At 41.9% G+C, this 13,345-nt stretch overlaps 1 protein-coding gene across 1 annotated transcript in view; it reads left to right on the forward strand.

The window, feature by feature from the left end:
* Positions 1–13,345, forward strand: part of LOC117515510 (A disintegrin and metalloproteinase with thrombospondin motifs 20) — a 387,004-nt gene that overhangs the window by 145,092 nt on the left and 228,567 nt on the right. The window contains exon 11 of the mRNA XM_034176092.1: positions 3,658–3,762. Within this exon, the coding sequence (XP_034031983.1) occupies positions 3,658–3,762 (105 nt within the window). The remainder of the gene's footprint in view (positions 1–3,657; positions 3,763–13,345) is intronic.

A 13,345-nucleotide genomic window follows, 5' to 3' on the forward strand; every position in this document is an offset into this window, starting at 1 on the left:
AGATGACCCAAGTTTCTGCACATTGTGTAGCGAGTATGTCCACAGACATATCTTTACAGAATCAAAAGTTGCCTTAATTTCCACTTTTAACCAGACATTTCTAAGGCCAGAAGGACGCTATAGGACTGTGTTCTCACTTGACTCGGTGTCAGGCACCGCAAGCCCCCCCCAACTTCTTCCAAAGTGACCAGTCTTCCAAATATTCTCTGGCCAATTTTACAACACCTCAGACAACACCAATGACCAACCACACCCATGCCCCCATACCAAGTAAAACCTCACCTCAACAGCGCCAGCATGTGCACCTGTAGCACCTGCATCACTTCCATCCTGGTACTGTAAGTTCTGCACAACAACTAATTAGTCTGCACAAAGTTGGTTTGTGAAAAAGGGAAATTTTGTTCATCCAGATGGACAATTTGAATATGAAAACAAAAAAGTTTCTTTTGAGAACATAAAGTCCCCTTCACACATAACACGAATGAGGCCGAATGGTGCATGAAGGAGAATTCGGACAACACTCATGCAAATTCAAACTGCACTGGAGCACCTCGTGCAGCAGTCTCACAGCAGTCGGCACATCCGTTCGGCCACAGCACATGCAGACCACATTAGCGTTGTGCTCGTGTAGGAAACCCAATCGAATGGTGGTCGAGATGTAGCCGTACCACCATTCCACTGAAGTTGCAACATTCGTACTGCAACTTTGTACGCAAGTCGGACCATTTGGACTGTGGTCGAGGGGCTGTACAAAATGTCCGGCCACACTGAATACTGGCTGAATATCCCGATCGAGCCAGTCTTCACACTACAAGCCAAATGAGGGCGAATGGTGGGCGAATGTCCATTCGACCCACACTCTGCCAAAGTCGAGGTGCAGTTCAAAGACCTCCAACAGCCTTCGCAGTGCACTTACAACAGTCAGGGTCCACTTGCACAGCCATCTTGAATCCAATCGAGCTGCAGTTGAGATGGCAAAAGCTTGCAGGGTGGTCGAGGTGCAGTGTAATGGCTGGCCAGACTGCATTCCAGGGTTATTCGCCATGGTCAGGCATGTCAATGCCTGCCGGCATATCCAGCTTGTGCTGTACATGCACCCTGCACTGGATCCCATTCAGGAAGCGCACATGTCATGTAAAATGTCTGTGGCATGTATTCATCATGTGATCCATCAAGTGGATTCATCTTTCCATTTATTTATTTCGTTATAATTTTTGTTATAAGGAACCTAAGCTGTCAGATGATCACGCCTCATGCACAGGGACTGAGGCAATCAGATCATGTCAGCGCACGCAGGAGCCCCGAAGCTGTCAGATGATCACGACCCACGCGAGTGCACCAAGGCAATCAGATCATGTCGCACCTGACCGCTGTGTCATCGCATCGCAAAGCTGGAGAACACATATCGTACCATGTAGAACATCCACCCCACAAGGTCACAGCAATGAACATGTGTTGGCAGGCCCTCATGACATGATAAAAAATAAAAACACAACTCACCTTTGGAACGTATCCAGCTGCATCTCAGTATGTACTGGGGACACCATCAGCCAGGCTGCCCCATGTGAAAATATCCATCTTATCCTATGATCAGCTATGCAAATGTCACATCCACCACGTAAGTTATAGTTTACATGATGCAGTGTCCTTCGGTGCGCCAAACGACCAGAGACAGCTGGACATGTGGACCTTCCATGTGGCCGGCCGCTTTCACCTCTGTGTGGCTGGCTGATGTGTTCATGATGTGAGTGCATAGACACCTCATGTCCGTGCCGCTCAGAACTGCTCCAGGCAGGTGGCCCGCTGCAGCTATGAACTTCGCTGGCCTTACCTGTAGTCACTGCATGCGCGAGGAAGGAATGTTTCTGTTTTATTTAATTTAATTTCATTAATGTCATTTCATTAATTCCTTGTTTATTTCCATGGGCATGGTTCATGAACAAAAAGGAACAGAAGGACAATAATTCTTGTATTCTCTTCTCTTTATAACAGGAATTAAATAGTCTAACAGAAAAAAAGAAATACATTTGTTTCCTCACTTCCAACATGGACACTGGCTACGTTTACATGCAGTTAATAACCCTTTCACAACCGGATATTAGCAATAACCCGGTTGCACACGGCCATGTAAACACCCGCAAAAAACCCGAATATGCTCATATTCCGGTTTTTAAAAACCGGAATATGACCGCTGGGTTACCACTTTCCTAACCCGAATATCAGGTCATATTAAAGCGTATCGGGATATCACCAAAGAAAGGAACATTATTTTGTGTTCTGCGCATGTCCTATCCGCAAGGAATCTTGGTCTTTTGAGTACGGCAACTACTTGTATGCGGTGCGCGCAACCCACCGGACACCACAGAAGCAGAGGTAAACAAGTATTTCGAAATCCAGATGCGGCAGCACAGCACCACACTATTGGAGCGGGGAGGAAACCAATCCTTCATTAGTATTGTGAAGACACAAATATAATGTCTTTTATTGACGGTAGAAAAGAGGAAGAAGAAACAGAAATGACGCATATTTGCGTCATGATGTTCTCCGTGCGTCTGGACGTTGTCCATGCATCACTGTTTAGATGGGGAGATTCCAAATGATACCAGTGACCATGTATACTCGTACAGGAGTAAACTCTGTCTGCTTAAGCATGTAAACGGGTTATTCCTAATGATTCAGAAACTAGAATATTGACCTTAACCTGAATATTAATGGCATGTAAACGTAGTCACCTTGATGCTTGATGTCATCAAGCATCAAGTAAACATCATTACCAGTTACATGATTTCTTACATTTCAAAGGTATTCGTTGTTCTTATAATGTTCTATAGTCGCTCATTATTTTGTCCGTAATACATTTTCTTCGATTTATAAACATTTCTACAACAATAATAGCTTTTGCTACTGTGAGAGGGGACGTCAGTGTGGATGCGGTTATCACACCTGTCACCTTGGTCGCACTGTGTTCGTGCGCGTGCACATGATCAAGCACAAATCTGTCGCTGCAGGATCCGGCCACATTCTCCGTGGTCATACGGTACATGGCTGTCCAACCCTCTGCCCCTCCTGACCACGTGATGAGGTTTGGCCTTATTCCCCCATTTGGCCTTATTCAGCCTCATTCATGTTCATTCGTGTTATGTGTGAAGGCGCCATTAGATTTACCATGAAGTGTACCACGTTATCCTAAATATGCAAACACATCATGGCTGTAAAGATCATATCACAGTTTTATGTTGGAAGTTTTGCATGGTACTTATTTTTAAGGCATTTGTGGTCATATACACTGGAATAATTTTGTTTTTTTCTCCAAATATCCATCTGGGTTGTAACAACATGCATGTGTTTCATTGCATTAACGCTGAACCCTTGAATGCACTGTTGCTAATTAAGACCTTATGGTGATCATGTTAAAAAGCATTATCCACATATCTGGAAGGCAATGGTGTGCTCAACCAGAAATACTGTTAATATCTCATAGAACAGTTTCGAACAACCACAGCACCAAAAATGCCAGTAGGTGACTTGAAAAACCTGTAAAACAGTGTTATAGCCTTTTTTGAAATACCAGAAAGTGCTCACTTTGTTTAAAACACTGGGGTTTTTTCTTCTTCATTTTCTACCATATTGATTTTCTCATACTGACTTCTTCCACAGAAACAATGTAAGAGGCTGTGGTGCACGAGTGCGGAGGGGGACCATAAAGGATGTCGCACGCAGCACATGCCTCTGGCTGATGGGACTGACTGTGGACACGGAATGGTGAGTCTCAAATAAGATAAGATGACCTTTTATTGTCCTTTTGGGAAAACTTGCCTCTGGATTTCCATTACACCCTACATAGACATAATCACTAATAATTTTCTGTACCTGTCACCCAGAAGTACATGTGGTCAAGCAACAGTTTTGTTTTGTGAGGAATCTATGATGTAGAGCTTTTCACATGTCAAAAGTTTTGACCCTGGCATCCATTAATTTCTTTTATACCCGCTTACTCCAATCACGTGTCATGGGGGGGGGGGTTGCTAGAGCCTATCTCAGCAGTCATATGGTGTAACGCAGGATACCCCAGATAGAATGCTAATCTATTGCAAGTCTTTGACCCTGACAGTCTTGTGGAAATACTACCTGAACTCAGTTTACATAAATTATTTTCAGTCAGAACCCACATATGTGGCAAAACTCTGGATTATATTGATGCTTTATTTGTCATGGGATGAAATGAATCTGTGTCTTATCTGAGTTTAGGGCATTCCAGCGTAAGTTGTTCTTGCCTTGGACATATCGGCCAAATATGATAACATACATTGTAGTTCTCATTACTTTCTTCCTAACCGTAAAACTTTAATAGAAATATAAATGTAGTTTAACCTATACATTGAAAAATTAAGATTTAAGAATGGCGACTTGGTTTTCTAGGGTCATTAAATGTCTAACCCTAATATTGCTAGAATATTTATCAGCATGTGTCAGCACGAGGCCAAAATGCTTTAGGATGAAACATCCAAAGCCGGAACATCTGCTTACAGTCTTATCCTGTTTCAGTTTAACACATCTGGTTGTCAAAATATAAAACCAGATTTGACATGGTTTAAACCCACACATTGGTTAGACTTTATTCTTTTGTTTGTTTGTTTTTCAACTTGGCATAACACCAGTGAATGGATTTCATTCATCTCTGTAATAAGAACTGTCGTCAAACTTGGATTTGCTGACTTTGTAGTTTCCGTGTATTAGATTTCTGACTCATGCCTACCATCCACTGCTTTGAGTCCTGATGCCATTTCCTTCTCGTTCATTTCTTCTGTAAAGAAAGGGTGGGTAGGGGTCAGGGGTGTTTATCGTTTTTACCTTATTGCATGTGTTTTGGTTTCAGAAACCAATGTAAATATGAACACATGATCGCTCTAGTTAAAATCACTCCTCCCTCCATTCTTTCAAAACCCCAACCCCCATTAGCATTCATGTTCTCTCAGCTCTGAGATGTTATGCTAAATAGGGCAGAGACTGCGGGTACACATGGTCTGCAGGGGAGCCAAGATGAAGAAAGAGGGAAAATGAGAGAATGATCGAGGCACTAAGAAAGTGGGAGGGAATCTTGAGAGGGAAAGGTGAAAACATGGGTCCTTTGAAAGAGGATGCCGCCCACCGTTCACAGTTGAGTCACCTTGTTGTGAACCCGTGACCCTAAAACCTCGATAAAAGGCGGTGAGTGGGTCAGTGGTCAGGCAGTAACAGAGCTTAGGGCTGAGGCCAGCCAGTGCTCACACAAAAGATTCCAAATCACTGATTCTGCAGCACAACTGGAGGGAAGAGAGGGAGGAGATTGAAAAGAAGGCACAGCCACATCAGGATATGGTGGTTTAGCGTTTGGAACATGCATGTTTTTCCTGCGTAACCACTTGGCCTCTAGGAGTCTTTGTAGTGTTAACCCAGTTTCTTATATATCTCAGTCTGGTCCCATCTCCTCATCATGTTAGGTCTTTCCAACGAAGAGAGGTTAACAGGGGGTAGGTATCATCTTAATCCAACCACAACAACCGGGCTAAACAGTAATGGTTCTGGGATAGCGTCTTCTGCTCCTATTTAAGCTGGTAATGTGGGAGAAATGCTTGAGGAGACCTGCTGTTTGATTATTCACAGCAGCACGTTTGCTTTCACAAACTACAAATCCTTAATCCAACTTTCCATAATGTGCGTTTTATGAAAAATGTGCATTTATATGTGTGGTACTCCTTGGTAAATCTGTTTGGAATAAGTAATTCTCAATGAGCGAGCAAGAAGGAGACTAGTGAGAGAAGCTACCAAGGCAGCCAAGGCAACGCGGGTTGTAGGTTTCTCTGGACGTGGCAGGAGAAACTAGCTGCAGTGCAGCTTTATTTGGCTTGCCTTATTACATGCAGCCTCATAAACTGGAAGGAGTAGGTATATAAATGGTTATAATTGCTAATTGTTTAATGGGATATTTACCTTGAACCCTTTTAATTAAAGCTAAAACTCTACACAACAAGAATATCTTGGTTGTCTCATTTCAAACCCATTGTGGTGGAATACAAAATTACAAAAATTATATCACTGTCCTGCTATTTATGAACCTAACTGTATGTGTCCTCAGTAGCACCATCTTTGTAAACTCGTGGACTCAGTTTCATCTCTATGCAGGGGGCTGTTTGAAGTAACATGAATTGAAAGAGAGGGGACTCTGCACCAGCCGTCACCTGCTCATACAACAGCTCTTTTATGTGGGGTGTCCCCCCCCCCACACAGCATAGCATAGGCCATTCATTTGTGATTTCTCCTGCTCAAAATTCAGAGGCTCTGCAAACAGAAAAGTGCTTCTTTCACCTGTCTTTTTTTTGTATTTTTCCATTTGTATCTGTTGGTATCTTACTGTTGGTAATCTCTTTACTCAGCAATGCTTTTTGGTAGTCTGTCTTTTTAGTAATATTTTTACAAATTAATTCTTCTCTCTATGACCCCTTCTTTGTAAAACGGTGTACTTTTCTTTATTTCATTGAGAAGTCATGAGGTTCACTCCTAAATATTGATGACTGGCTTTTTTTTTCCGGTAACCAGCTCTTCTTTTAAAACACTTGTTTTGTTTTTGTTGTTTCAAAATGTATTTAGTGAATATCATATTCTGATATTTTACACCCTCATCTGAAAACTCTGACCTCTAACTTTAATTGATGGAGACAGTTTTTGTGACATTTCAGCTAATGAGGGGCTGCATGATACACCAAAAAGAATCTCATATCACAGTATCTCATTTCATATCCCGATAAAGATGTAGATCATGATATGGTACATCAGAATCAGAATCGAATTTATTACCTAATTACCTAATAATTCATTTATTAAGTTCTCACATAAAAGGAATTTGATCTGGTGTCATTGGTGCATAAACAATAAAAAGAAAATTAAAAATACGTTGGTAAGAAGTAGAAGAGTCAAAAAGACAAAACCCACCTGTGGTCTTTCTGTGTGGAGTTTGCATGTTCTCCCCGTGTTTACGTGGGGTCTGTCTAGGTCCAGAAATGTTCAATCAGATTCAGGCCTGGGCTCTGGCTGGGCCACTCAAGGACATTCACAGAGTTGTCCTGAATCCACTCCTTTGATATCTTGGCTGTGTGTTTAGGGTCATTGTCCTGCTGAAAGATGAACTGTCACCCAGTCTGAGGTCAAGAGCACTTTGGAGCAGGTTTTCATCCAGGATGTCTCTGTACATTGCAACATTCATCCCTCAATTCTGACTAGTGTCCCAGTTCCTGCCACTGAAAAACATCCCCACAGCATGATGCTGCCACCACCATGCTTCACTGTAGGAATGGTGCCTGGTCTCCTCCAAACATGACGCCTGGCTTTCATGCCAACAAGTTCAATCTTTGTCTCATCAGACCAGAGAATTTTGTTTCTCATGGTCTGAGAGCCCTTCAGGTGCCTTTTGGCAAATTGAAGGTGGGCTGACATGTGCCTTTTACTAAGGAGTGGCTTCCGTCTGGCCACTCTACCATACAGACCTGATGGTGGATTGCTGCAGAGATTGTTGCCATTCTGGAAAGTTCTCCTCTCCTCCACAAAGAATGCTGGATCTCTGAGAGAGTGACCATCAGGTTCTTGGTCACCTCCCTGACTAATATCCTCTGGCCACTGTGCTCATTGGGACCTTCAAAACAGCAGAAATATTTTTGTATCCTTCGCCAGATTGTGCCTCAAGACAATTCTGTCTTGGAGGTCTACAGGCAAGTCCTTTGACCTTCATGCTTGCTTTGTGCTCTGACATGTACTGTCAACTGTAGGACCTTATATGTAGACAGTGTGTGCCTCCCCAAATCATGTCCAATCAACTGAATTTACCCCAGATGGACTCAAATTAAGCTGTAAAAGCATCTCAAAGATGATCAGTGGAAACAGGATGCACCTAAGTTCAATTTTGAGCTTCATGGTAAAGGCTGTGAATACGTATGTACATGTGATCTCTTAGTTTTTTTAATTTTTAATACATTTGTAAAAATCTCAGAACTTTTCACCTTGTCATTATGGGGTATTATGTGTAGAATTTTGAGGAAACAAATGAATTTAATCCATTTTGGAATAAGGCTGTAACATAACAAAATGTGGAAAAGTGAATACTTTCTGGATGCACTGTATATATGTATGTAGAGTGAAGCAAATAAGTATTTGATCCACTGTCGATTTTGCCCACCTGTTTTCCCACCTACAGGACGGTTGGAATTAATAACTTCAGAGTGAATCGCTGTTGAAATCAAATGACACCTCTTTCCAAAGGTTATAATACAACAATAAACTACAACCGACCAAAACCATTTTTTCCCCAAAATGAGACATCTTCCATTTCTTATGAATTACATCCTGACATGCAGCGCAGCCGGCTGAAGAGCTCAGCTCAGAAGCTATGGAGTTAAATTTGTGCCATTACTATCTGAAAGGAAATGCTTTTGACAAAATTACAGATTTTGTTTATTTCTATTTATGTCCAGAGATCAAGGATCCATTATGTACATGAAAGATCCAGTGACTATATAGAGATTTTATTGATTTTTATTTATGTCCAGAGATCAAGGATCCTGTGACCAGTTTCATGTTTATTTGCTTTAAGACTCAATAAAATGTTTACATCGAAAAGCTGTAAAGCCTACTTTTAATACACATAAAATTCACAAGAGGTATTGATAAGGGAATCGATGATGACATCGATATCGATAAAATCTTATCAATACCCATCCCTAATCATATCGCACGAAATTGCATTGTATCGCATTGTGAGGAATTGAATCAGCATCAAATGCATATCAAATCGTATCGACTCAGGAACAGGGGTAAATCGTATTACATTGTATCGTCAGTATCATCATGTATCGCTATATGTATCATATCGCTGGTAGTGTATCGAGATGCGTATTGAATCGTTGTCAGTGATTCACATGCCTGCTTTCCACTCCACATGTGCAGTGATACTGGATTATGTTGCCCCTTGCACTGCAAATCCACTAAATCCAGATCCGACTCCTGGTTAAATGCCATGACCCGTGCCCTCATGCAACACTACTGACAGGCAGAAAGAAGGTGGAACAAGGACAAACTGCAGGTGTCTCTGGGTATTCTGAGGGATAGTCTAACTACCAGAAAGCTGTGAAGGAGGCAAAAGCGCAATATGTGTCTTGTATTATTTCCAGCAGTTGTCATTGTCCCAGAGTGTTATTTCAGACTATAAACACGGTGCGTGTTCTGCAGCATTGATGTCCACGACCAGATTTGTCAACAGCTGCCACGCCCCGTCCGTTCAGCGCACAGACCAAGGTGTCACTCTGTGATCAGATGAGAGGCGCCCCACCTGCAGGGGGAGCGCGTGAACCACACGCATGCACGTGTTGGGGGTGGGGGGGAGGGAGCAAGGGGAGCACGCGACACACACACACACACACACACACACACTTGTGTTGTGGGGGGAGCTGACACTCTGGCACGTCACATGTGCACTTGGCAACTCCACAGTCACGGGGAACTTAGACAAATTTCACATCCAGCTCGACAATGATTGTCTGCTGACAGTTTTAGATGTTTGTGTGTGTCAGCCGGAATTTGGCTGACACCTGCCGCAAGAGGCTTCGATGCTCGCAAAGCGCACACTCTTCAGCTGGGTGTGTGCAAATATAGCAACAGGTGTATGAGGCATTTGAGGCAGCTACGAATTTACACATTTTGCATACGATTCCTGCTTCGTGCGCACTTCGACCAAATTCGCACTGTGTGAAGGGGCCCTTATTGAGGTAGTGAAACACATAAAAATTACAAGTTGTTCTTTAGATGTTGTTCCATCCAAGGTTCTGAAAGAGATTTTTTAATACTGTTGGGTCAGATCTCCTAACTTTTACCAACTCTTGTCTTAGTTCAGGATTTGTTCCAACTGCTTTTAAACATGCTGTGGTTCGACCCCTTCTTAAAAAAAAACTAACCTTGACTCGTCAGTTTTATCCAATTTTAGACCTGTGTCACATCGCCATTTCTCTCTAAGGTTTTAGAAAAGGTTGTGTTTATACAGTTAGTCATTTTTAGAAGTCAATCACATTCTTGAAAAATTCCAATCTGGATTCAGATCATGGCACAGCACTGAGTCAGCACTTTTAAAAGTCCATAATGACATCATTCTGTTTGTAGATGCAATCCTGCTATGCAGGATCTGTTGGATCTCACAGCAGCCTTTGACACTGTGGATTGCACAGTCCTTGTTTCCCAGTTAGAACATCTTGTTGCCATGCATAGTACTGTACTTAAATGGTTTAAATCATTTTTGGCTGAGAGGAGTTTTTCCATTATGATTCATGACCTCTCCTCATCAATTGCGCCTCTTACAACCCTGTGGCACTCCACAACTTTTCTTTGCTCTATTCTATTGTCATTGCACGTTGTCCTTGAGGTCAGTTATAGCCGAGCACAACCTGTCCTTTTATTGTTATGCAAATGAATTTGCTTATGAGGACTAATGGAAGCGATGCTTTGTTGTCATTACTTAATTGTATTCATGATGTAAAGCAGTGGCTGCCCCAAAATTACCTTTCCCTGAATGATGGTAAAACAGAGGCTATTGTTTTTGAACATTCAGCATGCTAAATGAAATGTTGTACCATCAAACTTTGGTGTTCTGTCTAATTATTTAAAATCAGCTGTCTATAATTTGGGAGTGATATTTGATTGCTGTTTGTGGTTCGATCAACAGATAAACTCTGTTGTCAAAGCAACTTTCTTCTAAATTAAAGCCTTTCCTCAGTAGATGTGATCTTGAGATGGCTATTCATGCTTTCATCAGCTCCAGACTTGATTACTGTAATACAATTTTTGCTGGTGTTAACCAGTCTTCTCTTGCAAGCCTCCAGCTTGTGCAAACTGCTGCTGCACGTCTTTTACAGACATGAGCATATTACGCCTATACTTTACTCACTCCACTGGCTTCCAGTTCCTTCATTTTAGAACTGATTTTAAGATTTTAATGTTTGCTTTTAAAGCTATTAATGGCCTTGCACCTTCCTACTTGTCTAAAATTTTAAGTCTGCACTTACAGTAGGACATTACGGTTGTCTGGTTAACTTTACTGAGATGTTTTGAGGTCAAATTATAAAGTCTGGGGTGATCGTGCTGTTGCCGTAGCTGGCCCAAGAATATGGAACAAGTTACCTCCTGATTTATGAACTATTTCTAGCACTTTTTAAATCAAAGCTTTTTATTTTTTATAAAGCTGTTTATATTGCCATTTAACTAGTATGTTTGTTTTATTTTTATGGAATTTTGATCTTTAATTTTACTTTGAAGCACTCTGGCTGGTGTATAGGACTATACAAATAAATGTTGATTGATTGAGTGAAGGTCCTTTATTCCCAAGTTGCTCCAAATGTGCAATTGAACACCTTGCATGCCAACACTCTTACAACACTATGTTTGTGGAACTCATCCTTATATAAAAAATGAAAGTGATCGATTAGTTAAATTAATTGCAGACGATGGGACGGTAGATTGCTGTCCTCTTCCATAGTTTCCCATCAGAGGCACAGTCCACTGGGTAGTTTCTGGGTTGGAACTCTCCATGGGCTCTCTCACTTTCACACAAAGATACAGTCACCGGTGGATGATCCTAGTGGAAACCTGGAATCATGTCAACACATTCAAGCAACATCACCACAGTACAAGTCACATTGGAGTCAAGTTCTATGGTGTTTTGCAGAAAGGTCATAAGGCTAACAAAGGGTTGAGAAGTTTTTCTTCTTCTTGGATTTGTTATTGCTTGGATACCCTTTTGTCAACTGTGAGTTTGCACCTCCACAGGTGCAACTTTCCCAATCTGTGAAGTCTTGATGTAGCATAAAAAACAAACTGGAATTTTACAAACATTCATTTCATCACGTCTCTGCTTTCCATTGCAGAAACTTGAAAAACAGGCCAACGGTTCAGTCACTGGATCCTACCCTTTAAGATGGAAATGCCATTTATAATTAGAACTTCCCTGGGTATGACTCTTTGATTTTCCTTGTTAATTGTGAGGCCTCCACAAAGAGTTGCCTTGTTGGCCAAATGAATGTTGGGACTGCACAGTTAGACAGCATCTTGTATTGAAGGTTAAGGGTTATGCTTTGCATAGTTTCCAGCAAGTGATGATGTCAGTGTTGAGAGGTTGGAACATTCAGCTAAAGATGGAGAGAATCTCAATGGAGCTCTTCATTACTTGGCTCGGATCGTGCCAGCTGTGTTGGGTTTCTTGCACATGGCTGTTCCACACAAAAATGACGTAACTATGAGTGAACATATAACTAAATCATGACCATTATTAAGGGTGTGGCTTATTATACAATAATGAATGTTTATGAGTTCAGTGGTATGAATATTTCATGAGGTGAAAACTGGAACAAACCATTCAGCGAGGCAAACGAGGTGAAGCCTCATTGAATGGTTTGTTCCAGCTTTCACCGAATTAAATTGTTGTAAAAACATTAATTATTTGTTTTGATAAATGGCTAAAATAGTCCTTGTCATTTGATATTTTATAATTATAAACAACAGAAAAGGGACTTACATTTTGGTGTTTCACTGCTGCTTCCATTAAAAAAAGACTATTGTGTAGTTCCTCAGTCCAGCCAAAAATCTTGTCAGCTTTTCAGCTTTTCAGCATCAGACGGTTTACAGTGGAGTGGATTTTGTGTGTGTGTGTGTGCGCATGCGTGTTACAAGAAACTAGTTAGCTCAATTAAATTGTCTTGCTTCTGGCATTGTCCCGCGGTGAACATGGTGTGTACGTGCTCACACAAAGAGAGACTTGTTGTTGCGTGTTCTTCTTCTTCTTCTTTGTCTTTCGGCTGTTCCCGTTAGGGTCGCCACAGCAGATCAATCGTTTCCATCTCACCCTGTCCTCTGTATCTTCCTCTGTCACACCCAACCCACCTGCAATGTCCTCCCTCAGCACACCCATAAACATCCTCTTTGCCTCCCTCTTCTCCTCCTGCCTGGTGGCTCCATCCTCAGCATCCTTCTCCCTATATACCCTGGGTCCCCTCCTCTGCACATGTCCAAACCATCTCAATCTCACCTCTCTGACTCTCTCCAAACCGTCCCACCTGAGCTGTCCCTCTGATATGTTCATTCCTAATCTTGTCCATTCTTGTCACTCCCAAAGAGAATCTCATCTTCAGCTCTGCCACCTCCAGCTCTGCCTCCTGTCTTTTTGTTAGTGCCACCGTCGCTAAACCGTACAACATAGCTGGTACACTACTGTCTTGTAACTTTCCCCTTCACTCTTGCTGATATTCTGCGGTCACAAATCACTCCTGCCACCTTCTCC

This window comes from Thalassophryne amazonica, chromosome 8 (assembly GCF_902500255.1).
Source record: "Thalassophryne amazonica chromosome 8, fThaAma1.1, whole genome shotgun sequence".
NCBI classification, from domain to species: Eukaryota; Metazoa; Chordata; class Actinopteri; order Batrachoidiformes; family Batrachoididae; genus Thalassophryne; species Thalassophryne amazonica.